Below are 17624 nucleotides of genomic sequence, written 5' to 3'. Positions count from 1 at the left end.
CGAGCTGTCCGCGGCGAACGGGACAACGATCAACACCTACGGCATGGTGACACTCACCCTCAACCTCGGACTACGGCGGGATTTCACATGGAGGTTCGTGGTAGCGGATGTGACGAAACCCATCATTGGGGTGGATTTTTTGGCCCACTTCAATTTGATGGTGGACATCCGCAACCGCCGACTAGTGGACCCGATGACCTCCGTATTCGCGCGAGGGCAGGCAGTCGTCACGGGGACACCTTCAGTCAAGACGGTGGTTGGCGCTTCCATATTTCACCAGCTCCTCGCCGAGACCCCGGAGATCACGCGTCCAGGGGGACTTCCAGCCATGATCAAGCACGCCACCGTACATCACCTGAAGACGACCCCAGGACCACCTGTCGCGTGCAGGCCGCGCAGGCTAGCCCCGGACAGGCTTGAAGCAGCAAGGAAGGAGTTCGAGCTGATGATGAAGATGGGAATCGCTCGCCCGTCCAAAAGCTGTTGGTCGTCGCCCCTTCACATGGTCCCGAAGAAAGGCGAAGACGCATGGAGGCCCTGCGGCGACTACAGGGCGTTAAACGCAAGGACAATTCCAGACCGTTACCCAGTGCGCCACATTGAAGACTTTGCGCAAAACCTACGCGGTAAGCGGGTATTCTCCACCCTAGATTTAGTCCGCGCATACAACCAAATACCCGTTGCCCCCGAAGATATACAGAAAACGGCAATTACGACGCCGTTCGGACTTTTCGAGTTTCCATTCATGTCTTTCGGGTTACGCAATGCTGCACAGACGTTCCAGAGATTCATCGACGAAGTTCTCCGCGATTTTGATTTTTGTTACGCCTATATCGATGATATTTTGGTGGCGTCGGAATCTCAGGAACAGCATGTGCAGCATCTTAAATTGTTATTCGCGCGGCTCAAAGAATACGGCATTATCGTAAATCCCGCTAAGTGCAATTTCGGGCAAGAATCCGTTAAATTTCTGGGCTACCTAGTATCCGAAAACGGTACACAACCTCTACCCGATAAGGTGGAGGTCATAAAATCATTTCCGCTTCCGAAAACCGCGAAGGATTTGCGTCAATTTTTAGGAATGGTCAACTTCTATCGCCGGTTTATCCCCAACGCCGCTCGTAGTCAAGCCACTTTGAACAGATTGCTCGCGGATAACATAAAAGGCAAGGCGCCCATAGCGTGGACAGAAGAAGCTCGAAAGGCATTCGTTACCTGCAAACAGAGCCTGGCGGAAGCGACCCTGCTATCACACCCTAAACCCAACGCCCCACTAGCGGTTACCTGCGATGCCTCCGATTTTACGGTCGGAGCCGTCTTGCAACAACGCATCGGCAATGAATGGCAACCCTTAGCATTCTTTTCGAAGAAGTTAGGGGCTGCCGAACAAAAATACGGGGCTTACGACCGCGAGTTACTGGCTATATATCTCGCTATTAAACATTTCCGACATATGATCGAGGGTAGAACCTTTGTTATTTTCACAGACCACAAGCCTATTACCTTCGCATTCAGACAAAAATTAGACAAGTGTTCGCCGAGACAATTCAGACACCTCGACTTCATCTCACAATTTTCTACCGATATTCAGCACGTTTCTGGAAAAGATAATGTCGTTGCCGATGTGTTGTCCCGAATCGAAGAGGTACAAACCCCGCTAGATTACGAGGCCTTAGCGAAATCACAAGCCGAGGATACGGAGATACAAACTTTTCTGCGCGGAGAATCCAATTTAAAATTGCGTAAGATCCTGCTGCCCGGATCAAACATAGAAGTGTTTTGCGACGTCTCAACGAACGTAGCGAGGCCTTTCCTTACAATTCCCTTTAGACGCACGGCTTTCAACACAATTCATGGCCTAGCCCATCCCGGAGTCAAAGCGACGGCCAAGCTCATGACACGCCGTTATGTTTGGCCGTCAATTAAAAGCGATGTTCGTTGGTGGGCACAGTGTTGCGTTCGATGCCAGAAGACAAAAGTCTCGCGCCACGTTACCTCGCCGTTAGCTTCTTTCGTTCCGCCATCTGCGAGGTTCGAACACATTCATTTAGACATTGTAATTTTGCCGGTTTCCGAAGGTTTTAGGTACTGTCTCACCTGCGTAGACAGATTTACACGCTGGCCCGAAGCGTTCCCCATAATAAACCAGGAGGCTTCAACAGTAGCGCGAACGTTTTATGACGGTTGGATAGCTCGTTTTGGCATTCCGTTACGCATTACCACAGACCAGGGAAGACAATTCGAGTCTAAAATATTTTCCGCGCTAAACGAACTGATCGGCGCGAAGCATCTACGCACCACCGCATACCACCCCTCGGCCAACGGAATGGTAGAAAGGTTCCACAGACAACTTAAAGCCGCGATCCGTTGCCACCAATCGAATCGGTGGACGGAAGTTCTTCCATCAGTTTTGCTTGGAATCCGAGCCGCTTGGAAGGACGATTTGAAAGCTACGTCGGCCGAGTTAGTGTATGGCGAATCCCTGCGCCTTCCGGGAGAATTTTTGTCTTCGCGTCCAACAGAAGACGGAGAAAACGTTTCTGATTTTGCCAACCTTCTCCGATCTCATTTCTCCAAACTAGGCCCGAGAGGTGGTTCTCATCACTCGGCTAGCCGAACGTTCGTGTTCAAAGATTTAAGTACCTGCTCACATGTTTTTCTCCGAACCGATGCCTCAAAGTCAATTTTGCAGCAAGCTTACGAAGGCCCATATACCGTAGTACATAGGGGCCCTAAAACCTTCAGAATCCTGGTCAAAGATAAAGAAATTACCGTGACCATCGACCGGTTAAAGCCCGCTTATATTCTCGCAGAAAACGATATTGCAGAGCCGGCCATTACACCGGGTCCAGACCTGCCTAGGGCAAACATTACTCCAAGTACACAGAACGCGGAACATCGCGTCACCCGTTCTGGTAGGCGGGTACATTTCCCTCAATATTATCAAGCAGTTTTTCGTTAGTTCATTTGCGTGTTAGACTCAGTTACGTATATGCCGTTCTTTCGTGTTGTGACCCTTATCGCGTTCCCCCACATAGCGTTTTCGGGCGAGTATGATAATCGGCGTAAGCATTGTAAATATTGTAAGTAGCGTAAGTAGTATTTCGTAAGGACATGTTTATATCTAAGTTCATTGTATTTCGTTTTACGTGTGTATCATAGTGCGATGGCGAGTAATAATACTCGGTAGCGGATAGTGGGTTTTATGCTCTAGTGCCTGTGTACGTTTAACGTAATTACGTCAATTACTGGCAGGGGGGTACTGTGGCGGCCTTGGCGACGCCTGTACGCCTTATGCCGCGGAAATCCCCGAAAGCTTTCCAAACTCTCTCTGTCCCTTTCCCATTGTTTTGTATTTCCGCTCTGTGCGGGTCTAGGCAGTCCTCATCCACATCTGACGACCAGACCCACGCGGGCCTAACCGTACGACTTTATGATCCCTGGGTCTCGCTGGGGTCTGCTCAAGATCTAAGAGCAGACCCTGGCGAACCTTCCCGTTTTCTCCTTATTTATGACTTCCTTCTCCTATTGCCTTTTTCCGCACGTGCGGACTTTCCTCTCCTTAATTTCCTCTCCTTAACTCCCTCTCCTTAACTTCCTCCCCCACGAAGTTTCCACTACCATTCCGCCTAGGTTTTGGGCAGTCTGACGAAGTCTGTCAACGGGAAAGGACAGAGAGAGAGAGCGAGTCGCGAACGTTTGAGAGACAACAAGTCTCCCGCACGAGGACACATATAAATATATTTACGTGAGGAAACCACCACGGAGTCATTCCTTTCACCTTTCTTCCGTTACCCACACTGGTACTGAACGCCGACCGTTGCCACGTTCGAAGAATTTCCTCTGGTAGCGAGGATTCGACGAGTGGGTACAACATCGTTGCACAATTGTCCGTTTTGACGCCAAGCGTCTCAAGTGCGCGAATATGCGCTGATATCTTGTCGTAGATTGTCGAAACATCTACTTGTTTCCCTTTATTAGTCGCATTCTGCAACGCAAGCGAAAGTAGCTCTCGGGTGTAAAACTCGATGAGCAAATCGTCTCGACCAAAACGGTTTTTGAGACTCTCGAAAGCTTTGTCGTAATTTTCCGCCGTTGTCGGGAATCCGTTGACGACACTTTCCGCTTTAGAGCCTTCTTCCATCATCTGTTTCAAGTATTCTAATTTATCTTCCTGGGAAACAGATCGGTCCTCGTGAATCTTTCGGAAATGTGACCAGAATTGCAGCCATGTGCTCACACTTCAGCTGTATTTTACGACCTTCAGGAACGGCCTCTTAAATGGTTTCTCGGTCTGGGTCGATGGTTGACCATTTGTTTCTTGTCGACTGTTTGTGGTGATTTGTCCTATAAACCTCAACTTGGCCTCCAGAAACTTTTCTTTATATTTGTCCTGAGCCTCCATGTCCGTTACGATGTCTTCTTCAGTGGCTGTCTCTGATAGAAAATCTACATACTTCGAGTTAGCAAGTTCCTGATCTTGCATCCTTGACTCGAGCATCTGCAGCGCAACTTGTCGATCTTCGAACGGAACAGTCGCGTTGTTGCATTTTGCAATAAAGTTGTTGAGGCTCTTCGTAAACAGTGTGCGGTGGACCGTCCTTTGTTTCTTCGAGGTGTCCATTTTTTCTTGAGATTGTTCTACCACCACTAGTCCTGTCACGGTCGCCAGATGTTGTTTTTATTAAAGGAACGGTGAGAGTAAAGAAAGGACACTTCACAAAACAGTCGAGGATTCCGAATAGACAAGAAACAAGACTTTATTAATTATATCCGGACCGAAATTACAACCGTCGATGTCAGCGTGTCGCGTATACTTGAGCACTAAAAATCTCGACACACCGAAAATACTTCTACAGTCCGAATGCTTGAATCCTAACTTTCTGCTGCGGGGTCAGCTCTATTTAAACTAAAATTGACTAGGCGGAGGTATCCGCTAACGGGGGAAAAATCATCCCTATTCGCTAGACGACTTGGGGGAGGAGGGTCTTCTTGATCCGTGGAGGAGAAAGTCACTCCCTCAAGTCGTTTTAGTGCACTTCTAAAAAGTACGACTCCCGCAGCAGCGCGTTTACGGTACCCTAAAATGGGCCTCTTAATTTATGGCCCCCTCGACTGGCGCAGGCCAAGGGTAGTGCCAATTGCACGGATGGCCTGCACATGTATTAGGACCCACTCTGTCCGTTCGGGGCCTTCGTTTACCATTTTATGGCCTCCTTTTCCGTAGTCATTTAGAAAACGGCGGAAAAAAGGGAAGGCCTGTTCGGAAAAATATGCTAGATAGTCGAGGGGCCATCTGTGCCGCTTGTAAATGCACGTGCATTTCTCACAGTGACCTTGACAATACTATAAAAAAAATGTTTTTCGAACTTTTTTTATTGCAATATATAGCCAATCGAAAACTGATCAACTTTTGTTGAAAATATTTTTTGTCAGACTATCGCAAGTACTTAAAAAATCGTGAAAACTGTTACGTGGGACACCCTGTATAATGTAATCGCGGTAGCTTTACATTTGCAGTTATTCCCTTTTTTTTAACTCTTTTCACACACCCAGTAGTACTTATCTTCTTTATTTCTACACTTCTTATGTATAAAACCGTCGACACAAATCTTTGGTTTTCCACGATTAGACAACACAATTTCTGCTATTTGTCGCTTAGCATTTTGATTCGACGAATTCATTCTGCAGATCAGATATGAAAAGCATGAAACGACTAATGCTCACCAAATCTGAGTATATAGGGTGTCTCGCCTAATTCGAGCATCTAAAATATCTTGTAGCTTGTTTTTTACGATAGTAAAAAATGTCAGAGGAAAACATTAGTTGGTTCAGAGGGACAAATATTATGATAGGCAAAACAATTTGTTCAAGGTTATATTTTTTGAGATTTCAAGGTCACTAAAGTTTTTTTAAATGCAATGATATATTTTTATTATCGCTGTATGATAGCTGAGGTCAAGACGAATCCAACGACCTGTAATATCACGACCTTCGCGTGACCTTGAGTACAAAAAATTCATATAAGTAGGGCACTTGATGGAAATAGTGAAATAACGATGACATGATCCTCCTAGGGTTTCAAGAAATGTTCTTAAACCTTGACTAATGACTGTAAACACGCTTACAATAAATTGTAAACACTGATACAAATTCTTCTCCTTTCGGTGACTCTAATCACTACGTTTACGAAATTCATCGAGATTTATTCGATTGTGAAAGATAACGTTACTTCTCTGAACTCTGAAACGATGGTGTACAGTGATGCAGAAAAGATACAAATGATTTTAGTTTATGGTGAGGCTAAAAGTAACTCAGTACAAGCAAATCAACTGTACCCAGAAAGATACCCTGAGAAAAATCATCCTTCTCGACAATGGTTTGGCCGCATAATTCAATTGTTTTGTAAAACAGGGAGTATTAAATCACTGAACAGAAAACGATCAAAGCCTGCTACCAGAGAATATGCCGAAACTTTTGTATTGGCTACAGTCAATATTGATCCAATTACAAGTTGTCGAAAAATTGGAAATTCTTTAGGCATTTCCAAAGCAAGTGTGTGTCGAATATTGCAACGTCATAAATTTCATTCATACCATACTTCCTTACATCAGGAGCTTCATGGCAACGACTTTGAGAATCGTGTTGCTTTTTGTACATGGGCATTGCAGCAAATACAATGATGGAGTATCGCGTAGCATAGATATATGTATATATGGAGAGTATCGAATGCGCGCGCAGCACTCGATAAAACAAAAGAGAGAACGGCTCTCCCGCGTGGAACAGACGAAGGGCTCTCTCTCTCGCTGACCATGAGACAACGAGCATGTAGCGTTTTTCAGTATATTTATATTTAATTAGTTCTTTATTGTTCGCATGATGTAAAGTTTATTTCAAGGAGATTAAAGTTTATATATATATAATGAACGGAGTTCTGTGATGTAACACCTCAATCCCACAACAATTTGGTAGCAGAGCGTGGTTACGCTGAATGGGATTGAAACACGTGTTGCACCGAAAAGAAAGATTAACCGGTAAGATCGAAAGAAACGAGTAATCATGGCAGAATTGGCATCGTTTGCTATTTCAAGAATAGAGCCATTGACGAGCAAGAATTACGCTCTATGGAGCATGAGATTGGCAGCATTAATTAAGGCGAAACATCTATACCAAGAGGTTATAGTACAAGATGAGCCGATTAAGGACGAAAACGATGCCGAATCTGTTGCGAGATGGAACGATTGGTCGAGAAAAAACGACGAGGTATGTGCAATTATTATCCTAACACTTTCGGCTGAACAAGCAATGGCGTGTAGAAATATAACTAAGGCGAAGGAACTATGGAATACAATAAAAAGGCGGCATGAAGGGGCCGAACGCCAAAGGAAAACGCAGTTGAAGATGAAACTAGCGCGTATTGAAAAGTTAGAAAAGAAATCAATAGACGAATACTTGACGAGGGTCCAATCTTTAGCAACAGAGATCTCAGATGAAGGCGAACTAATAGATGAAGGCGAACTAATCTATTTTATTATCGAAGGTTTACCAAATAAGTATAGCGAAGTAACAACTGCGATATCCTCAAATCCTAATATAACGTATGAGACGATGAGAGAGACATTATTAAAGTTCGAGAGTAAATATGATAAGATGAGGAATGAAATAGAAGCCAAGGCATTTAAAGTTATAGAACAGAAGAAAGGTAGCTGCTACAACTGTGGGAAATACGGCCACCTTGCTAGAGATTGTCGAAGCAGGCCAAGAATTCAATCAGAGAGAGGAAATAATACCAGTACCGAAAGAGGCTACAGGGGACAACACTCGAACAATAAGGGGAATCGACATGGATATCAAGGTAAAAATAATTATAAGAGTTACAAAGACAAACGAACGTACGAACATCGTGATGAATACGCGATGAGGGTTAGGGAAAATTCTGACATCAACGCTAACATATTGGGAAACGGAGAAAAAACTGTCTGGATGTTGGACTCTGCGTGTACTTATCACATGAGCTTTCAGAGCAACATCATTTCTAACCAAAGGCCAGAAAAAACAGAAATAACTACCGCTGAGCATGGGCGGAGCATTACGGCAGAGAGTCGTGGTACAGTGCGTGGATTCAGTAACAGGAAAGACCTCGGAATCACTCCAATAAGGATGGAGGATACGTTATATTTCCAGATCTTAACTGTAACCTTATGTCTGTGCCAAGTTTGGTAAAAAGAGGCAAAAGAATCATTCTTGATGAATACGGTGCTGAAGTCTACGAAAAGAAAACAGGTGAGCTAGTTGCCGAAGGACGTTTTGAAAATGATGCTTTTTTAATGCAGATTGATATTAAACGAGATCAAATGAAGCCCGAAACAGAGTCATGTTTGAGCGCAGCTGAAGAGAGTCGCGAGCTATGGCACAAAAGATTAGGACACGTCAACTACAGATACTTACAGAAGATGGCAGATGAAAAGTTGGTCGATGGCCTACCCAAGTTTGGACGGGGAAATGATATTTGTGAGTCTTGTATCAAAGGAAAAATGAACAGATTGCCTTTTCCAGACGTTGAAGTGGAAAAGAGTCAACGAATTTTAGAAAGGCTGCACGTGGACTTGTGTGGTCCTATGCCAAAAACATCTCTCGATGGAAGTAAATACATGCTGGTAATAGTGGATGAGTATAGCCGAAGATACTTTGTTGAATTTCTACGCTCGAAAAGTGAAACAGCGAGCAAGCTGAGAGCATTTATAGAAAAATGTGAGAATGAAAAAGAAAAGAGAGTAAAGTATATCAGATCAGATAATGGAACTGAGTTCATCAATGAACCGCTACTGAACTATTACAACGAAAAAGGAATTAAATGTGAGAGAACGACGGTACATACGCCTCAGAGCAATGGATTGGCTGAAAGAGCCAATAGATTCCTAATAGACATGGCAAGAACGCTGCTGATAGATGCTGGTTTACCCCAAGAGTTCTGGGCAGAGGCTGTGTGGACTGCGTCATACATTCACAATGTTGTACCAACAAAGAGGAGAATCATAGTACCATTAGAGATATGGATGGAAAGGAAACCATCTATTAAACATTTAAGAGTTTTTGGATGCAAGGCATTTTATAGAAACGACAACTTGCCTCGGAAGAAATTTGATGAAAGATCAAGAGCCGCTGTCTTCATTGGGTACTCGAGGGACAGAAAAGCATACATAGTGTATGATATAAAGAAAGAGAAGGTAGTTGAAAGTAGAGATGTAAAATTCATCGAAATGGAAAAGGGATATATAATGCAGAGGAACATAGAATCTGAGACATTAAACTATGTTATCCTATACAGTAGTACGGAGGGATATATTGAGATGAGAAACCAGACAGTCTCGATGAATCAAAGCCAAGATGAAACAGGAACACAAGAGGTTACTAATACGGTAGAAGAAGAAGAATTGAATACAGAAATGAACACTGAGGAATTTACAAAAAGAGGCAGACGAAAAGGTGACACAAATGAAGTTTTACAAGAAAGACATAATCGGATGAGAGAAGAGAATGAAAGACAATTGCTGAATCAAGGTGTACGAAGATCTTCTAGAGAAAGGAAACCAAACGTGAGACAGACTGCAAATATGAGTCGGGAAGACACCCCGAAAACGTATGATGACGTCATTCGATCAAAGGAGAAAAACAAATGGTTGGAAGCAATAGAAGGTGAACTAAAGAAATTAGAAAATTACAAAGTATGGAAAGCAATTGAAGAACCAAAAAACGAAAAAATAATTAGGAGCAGATGGGTTTTTGCGAAGAAAGGGAACGGTGATGGCATAAGATACAAAGCCCGATTAGTTGCTGATGGGTCGAGACAACAAATAGGCAGAGATTATGAAAATTCATACAATCCAGTTATGAAAAAGGAATCTCTGCGCACACTATTGGCAATAGCAGCAGCTAGAGGATTTCAAATAAAATTCATAGATGTGGAGACGGCATATTTGAACAGCAGACTGAAGAGGAAGGTATACATGAGACCCCCACAAGGAGTCAACGTTGAAGGAGGGAAAGTTTTCCTGATTGAGAAAAGCCTGTACGGTTTGCCAGAAGCAGGTAGATGCTGGTATGATAAGCTAGTCGAAATTTTGAGAAAAGCAGGTTTGAAGTCGACGAAAGCAGATCCGCGCGTATTTGTCACGGAAGAAGGTAACGATTTCTTAGCCGTAGGATTTTATGTAGACGATTGCGTTATAATTGGTCAAAATGATAGGATAATAAATATGTTAATATTAAAATTAAAAGAACAACTGAAGATTAGAGAGTTGACAGGTAATATAGAGTTTCTGGGAATCAGCGTTGATCGAACCAAAGATGGCTTTCTATTGGGTCAAGGGAAGTTCATAGATGAAATTCTGAGTAGGTATAGCATGCAGAACTGCCACGCTGTCAGAACACCGGGAGTAATAGGAACAAAGCTAGACGAATACGAGGACTCGGAAAAGGTTGATGACATCCTGTATCAAGAAATCCTGGGAAGTATCGGATACCTGGTTGCTGGGACAAGACCAGATCTGGCATTTATTTACAGTAAACTGTCGCAGTATGCTAAAGATCCGCGTGAGATGCATCTACAGGCGTTAAAGCGGGTGCTGAGGTATCTCCAGGGTACGAAATCATTAAAATTAAAAATAGGTTCCGAAAGTGGCAAGCTGATCATAAGTTCAGATGCAAGTTGGTGCACAACGAGCGACTCGAAATCATTCGCTGGGTATACAGTGAAAATAGGAAATTCCATGATTGGTTGGAAGAGTCGGAAACAAAAGATGGTAACACTATCCACCACGGAATCAAAATTGGTTGGATTATGTGATGCTGTTAGCGAGGGAAAATGGATGGTTGGATTATTAGAGGAGCTAAATCAATTTGATTTAGTTGTAAGACCAATTCAAATCAGTACGGACCTTCAGGCAGTGATAGACTGGATATCAAATCCGAGAGTTAATAATAGGAACAAACATATTCATCGTAAATATCACTTCATGAGGGATGAAAAGGATATGGGAGAAATAACACTACAATACATTAAGTCATCGGAACTGGAGTCTGACACAATGACCAAAGACTTGAGCGCAGACGTGCTACAGAAACATTTAAAGAGCTTGGGTTTGGAATACAGTTAAAGTTGCGACGCGAAAGGAGGGATATGATGGAGTATCGCGTAGCATAGATATATGTATATATGGAGAGTATCGAATGCGCGCGCAGCACTCGATAAAACAAAAGAGAGAACGGCTCTCCCGCGTGGAACAGACGAAGGGCTCTCTCTCTCGCTGACCATGAGACAACGAGCATGTAGCGTTTTTCAGTATATTTATATTTAATTAGTTCTTTATTGTTCGCATGATGTAAAGTTTATTTCAAGGAGATTAAAGTTTATATATATAATGAACGGAGTTCTGTGATGTAACACCTCAATCCCACAACATACAAAGAAATGAACATTTCTTTTATGACTTTCCCTTTACTGTCGAAGCTACTTTTTCTAGCCATAAACAGCTGAATACACATAATATGCATTATTGGTGCACTGAAAACCCAACATGGCTTCGACAAGTAAATGTATGGTGTGGAATCGTTGGTGATAATATTATTGGACCATTTTCCATCGATGGCACTTTGAGTGGCATAAAATATTTTAATTTTTTAACTGACGTATAACCTGATTTAGTGGATAACGTTTCCCTGCTTCAAAGAACATTAAGGCATACATTAATAGCTCGCCAAGTACTAGACCAAAAATTTCCGCAAGGCTGAATCGGTCGTGGTGCAGATATTCATACACGTCTTCTTACACCTCTTACAGATATTCTTACACCTCTAGATTTTTTTCTTTGGGGTACAGTAAAATCAGAAGTTTATGACGACATTCCCACAACACCGGAAAATATGAGAGAACGGATTAGAACCGCATGTACTACTATCAGTGATCAAGTTATGAGGAGGGCCAGACAATCGTTCATTAATCCGTTACGTAAATGTATTGAAGTTAATGGACATCATTTTGAACACTTGTCGAAATCAGTTTTCATTCATTATTTATTCTGTCATCGTTATTTCATTATTTACATCAAGTGCAATACTTTTATGAATTTTTCATACTCAAAGTCACGTGAAGGTCATAACATTAGAGGTCGTTGGATTCGACTTGACCTCGGCTATCATATAGCGATAATAAAAATATATCATCCTATTTAAAAAAACTTCGATGGCCTTGAAATCTCAAAAATATAACCTTGAACTTTTTCCTATCATAATATTTGCCCCAGTGAACCAACTAATGTTTTCCCCTGACATTTTTTCCTATCATAAAAACAAGCGAGATATTTTAGATGCTCGAGTTAGATGAGACATCCTGTATACTGGTGCAGTAACATTTTTATGCATTTGTCGGTCGGTGAAACAAGCGTCGATGTAAACATTATCGGTGAACTACCATTGTCAGCGAAATCATTGTCGGTGAAATGTTGTCGGTAAAATGATTGTCGGTGAGTTGATACAAACCCCGCTGTAACGGTATTAACACATATTCTAATGGGAAACGTAAAATTAAACGCATGTTATCCTATTTTCAGTTATAAATGGGTATAATATTGTTACGAAAATGTGTAAAAGTAGCTAATGCTGCATTATTAGGTTTATAATGTAAATAATTTCTGTTAACACTACAAGATCCCCCAAGATGACATGTTCCAAATTTTTTAATTTACGATTGTTGAAGTAGTAAAGTAAAAATGTATACATAACATTTATTTCTTTGGACATATGTATATCATGATAAAAATTGCTGAAAACCTGGATAAATACATTTTTGTTACTTTTAAAAGGAAATATAAAATGATTACTTCTAGTGCTCCGTAGCTATAGTGTTAATAATCTCGAGAAACCACCTCTATATTCTTTAAATTTATTTAATGATATTACACTTTAAAAATATGCAAGACTTGTGTATTTACCTACAGCATTTAACACGTTCAATGCATACCTACTAGCGTCACTACGTGATAACAGTCACTTTTTATGTCAGATAAAGAAAATCAAATTGACTTCGTGCATATTATCATACAGACTGTTATAAAAAAACCTACAATATTTATATGGTACATAGGAGGCACTGTAATGAGTAAAAAAGACTTAGTAAACATAGGTCGAAAGGTCAACTACATCAGAGATATAAACATTTTTGTATGTTAGCATCAAGATTGAATTATTGGTTTCCGTCTTATGCGATGTTTACCTCGGTGTTTATGAACTGCGATCTAAATGTCCTCATTCAATTTCCGATAGAACATTTCATCGGCAATCAGTAAGTTATCATCAATGCTCAATTGTGATTCTGATTTCAATTCCTTCGCATGCGATGGAAGTCAGTAAGACAATCTTGATGCTAATATACAAAAATGTTTATATCTTAGAAACGGTTGACTTTTTGACCTGTTTACTGAAGCATTTTTACTCAATGTCAGTACAATATGTTCTATCAACCATATAAATATTCAATGGTTTTTTTAAACACCTTGTACAAAATTACAACGCGTACCATTATATTCAGAAAATTAGTAACATTTTTGGGACAATATTTTTTTTCATATTTGGGTAAACTTGTCGATATGATACCTTCTCATCGATTTCAATAAGTTTTACCTACGTTGTCAAAGTCATCATACTGAACAACATTTTTTTTTAATTTTTGGCGATTGCCTTTAGTTTCCGAGATAATCGCAAAAAAAACTCGTTAAATTTAGGTTATAAGTATACCTTACTGTTGTACAAGCTGTCACTGAACGGTAATTAAAATATACAGAATGATATACAGGATTTCGAAGAGAAGATATAGTTGAAATTGGTTGGGGATAGGTTCCTGAGGCGTTAGGTGGATAACGGCCGCCCCTCGACACTCCCACGTTAATCTAACACCAACCAACTTCAAATCGGTGAGATCGTTGTATTTTTTAAAATAATGAGCAGCATGTATCCAATAAACAATTGATTCAAGCTTTTAATATTTTATAATATTGTTACGATGGAAGCTGTCGATTGCGGCGATCGAGAGAAGTTGGCCGTCGTATCGATATTGTGGTATCCGGCCAACGGGGTTGTTGTTAAGAAGAAGACAGACGACAGAATCTCTCGAGTCGACGAAGCGAGAGCACGCACCTGTATCGCATCTTTTAACATTGTCCGTTGACAGCCAATAAATAGTTATATAGTTGTTGGTAGTGTTCGGTGTTGTTGTTTAGTTGAGGGATGTGTTCGCCGGCGAGGCGAATTTGAAAATTTTTGGTCCCATAACGGAACTCTAATGCCGAAACTATCGTCCGGAAATCGTTCTGTTTGTCCACGGAGAGTGAAGTCAACACTCCTCGAGCAGGGCCCTCCAAAGACGCAACCAAGGCCAAAGCTTTCCTCGGTTCATCCCAACCATTCGCGCGAGCTATTGTGTCGAACTGAATTCTATACTCTTCCCATGAAGCTTTGCCGTCAAATCTAGGAGGTTTCACGGTGTATCCCAACTCCGAAACACCGCGAAACACGCCAACTGCGTCATTTACAGGGACCTGCTGCGAAAGCGGAAAAACCGGAACCGCGGACCCATTAGGAACGGACACATTTATATTTTGAGTTTCACGGTTCTCAGTAGAATTAAGGAAACGCGGCTGTACAAGACTGTGCAGATTCTGCGATAGCACCTGACACTGTGCCTCCAGGATCCCAAATCGTCCCTCCAGGGCAGCTTCCCTTGCAGCTTGAGCGGCTCTGTTTGCTGCTTCCCTCTCTTCAAACCGGGCCCACTCCTGTTCCCATCTCTGTTCCGCGATTTTCCGCTGCTCTTGAAACTGCCCCGAAATGTTCCGCTGGAGGCCTTCGAACAGCGTCTGTAACATCGTCGCATCTGCTCCCGAAGTGGATGTCGTTGTTGTGGAATCGCCCGCACTTCTGACACCAATGTTGCGGAGGCTTCGCCTCCGCCTCGCCGGCGAACACATCCCTCGACTAAACAACAACACCGAACACTACCAACAACTGTATAACTATTTATTGGCTGTCAACGGACAATGTTAAAAGATGCGATACAGGTGCGTGCTCTCGCTTCGTCGACTCGAGAGATTCTGTCGTCTGTCTTCTTCTTAACAACAACCCCGTTGGCCGGATACCACAATATCGATACGACGGCCAACTTCTCTCGATCGCCGCAATCGACAGCTTCCATCGTAGTGTTTCCAATATGTTTGACTATCCTGCATTAAAACTTGCAGAATAAAGTGTACCTACTCATAATCTTGGTTTATTAAAATTTGTTTCGAATATCTCGTAAATTAAAGCGGATCGCCCAAAACTTTAAAGGGAAATGTTGTTTGGAACAGTGACCTTGACAACACATTTCGAGGTCATTGAAATCGAAGAGGAGGTAGCACATCGACAAGTTTATTCGTATTTCATAAGAGAATACATTGTATATAATATAATGTTATAACTATGTTGCCAAAATATGCAGTGGTTGCGAAGATGTTAATATAATATTTTGTGCGTTATTACAAATGTAAGTATCGTTTAATATAATAGAGCAAATTTTTTGTTAAGGTATCCATTGTACGTTTCCGGAACTCGAGATGTGGGATTTCAAATTCCTGTGGACACTGAAAAGAAAGCTATATTTCGGTACACGGTGACTTTGCCATCGTATGTTACTTGTTCTCAATGTGTGATTCAATGGAATTACTATACAGGTTTGTACTTTCTTCCACACAACAAAATTTTATTTACATAATTATAGAAAATCGTGGAGGCTCAAAGAAAGTAATATTGTTTTCCAGTCTGATAGACAAAACAAGCAGATGTCAACCATGGTACACATATACAGGGTGTCCCGGATTTTTCTGGCAAAACTACGGGAGCATATTGTACAAGTAGAAATAAGAAAAAAATGTTGTTTAAAGTTCGGTTAGAATCGCTTCGTTACAAAGGTATAAACAAATGAATTTGAATTTGGTAACGGCGGACTATTAGATGAATATCAGCATATTCCTCATTTGAGAACACTTGGTATTTTCACCACGATTTCTTGATCTAACAGGTGTTGTGGTAAAAGTAACACTGATGTTTAATCATAGTAAACATCAGTTTAATCATAGTAAACATCATTAGTTAATCAAGATAGTAAACATGATAACTATCGACGAATAAGATAAACATGTTCCACTTTTCATAAGTTCATAACTTTGTAATAAAGCGTTTTTAACCGAACTTTAAATAACATTTTTTTCTTATTTCCACTTGTCGAATATGCTCCAGTAGTTTTGCCGGAAAAATCTGGGACACCCTGTATAGGGTGTCAGACGTGTCAGGCGACTATTCCTATCGAATAACATGCGTATTCGCTGCAACTCAATTTTCTTGAAAACAAAGCTTCGGATGAAACAATTCTATTCTATATTTTCGATTTATTTTCTCATGTAGAATCACCCCTCCAAGGTTATACCATCAATACCGGGACACCTAGTACACATATAATAATTAGTTAGTATTACATGCATATTTGGTTGTACAGATTAGTCAGATCAAAATACAGCCAATCTAAATGAGAATTTATGGGTAATATTGGAATAGTGGTATTCGATCTCTAACAAGTACAAATTATGCACTATTGAAAATATGACAGAACAAATCCTAGTAATTACAATTGCCAATGACTTCTGAACAAAATATTAATTTATTTCAAATCGTTACTTAATCCTTATTAAAGTGCAACATTGAGGCAGAAGATAAACTGAATAATTAATCAATTAATTACGACATAATACAACTAATCTATGTCTGTTAAATTAATATACGCGGAATTACATTCGCATGTGTGTCCAATAATAGAGTCTAGTCCATTTTTTGTTTTATCCAGCACGCATTGTATACAAAGTATTTTATTTGAATGGCTTGATTGTATTTATGTTCTAATTAATGTGCAGACGGGAGCAAAATTAAATGGACACTTTAGATATTAATAACTTTTTTAAAACTTGGACCAAACAACTTGAGTTTTTTTAGATATAAGGATTAGTTTACCAGGTAACGCATACAAAATATTTTGAAATTGGTATTGCTCGGAATTTCGATGAAAAAAGGAAAGTTCACGACCTTTAACTATTTTTATCTGTGCTCATAACGAAAATGTAAAATGTGCGTTTGGCGAATCTAACAAGGAGACTGCAAAGATTACGAAAATACCCCATTATAAGCGCAGACACTCAAAAGTTTCCGATATTTATAATTAAATTTTTGACATAACCGTAAAATGCCAATTTAGTTCACAAAGTTACCAAACAGTGCTTTGGCGTAGCGGCAGCGTTCTGAACTTGTGAATCGTTCCTGAGCGACCGTCGAGAGCGGACGGCCTCTCTCGTGTCACTATAAATTCCAGTGTCCAGTGCGCTATTTAATAAGAATCGGTGTGCCAAACAGTGGCAGTCCAACCCGCTAGCACCCCCTCCCCCAAAAAAAACAAAGGCCTTCAAAACTCCTCCATAGATAACCAAAACAACTTAAAATGCGCTAACTGCAACCAGACCGGACACCCAGCCTCCTACAAGGGCTGCCCC

The 17624-nt window shown here is 41.2% G+C and overlaps 1 protein-coding gene across 1 annotated transcript in view; it reads left to right on the top strand.

The window, feature by feature from the left end:
- The window catches only part of LOC143360812 (uncharacterized), a 57108-nt gene that overhangs the window by 22895 nt on the left and 16589 nt on the right, over positions 1–17624 (top strand). Inside the window, exon 4 of the mRNA XM_076799968.1 lies at positions 15616–15761. Coding sequence (XP_076656083.1) covers positions 15616–15761 — 146 coding nt within the window. The remainder of the gene's footprint in view (positions 1–15615; positions 15762–17624) is intronic.

This window comes from Halictus rubicundus, chromosome 14, assembly GCF_050948215.1.
Source record: "Halictus rubicundus isolate RS-2024b chromosome 14, iyHalRubi1_principal, whole genome shotgun sequence".
Lineage (NCBI taxonomy): Eukaryota > Metazoa > Arthropoda > Insecta > Hymenoptera > Halictidae > Halictus > Halictus rubicundus.
This window is presented reverse-complemented; position numbering and strand designations above follow the sequence as displayed.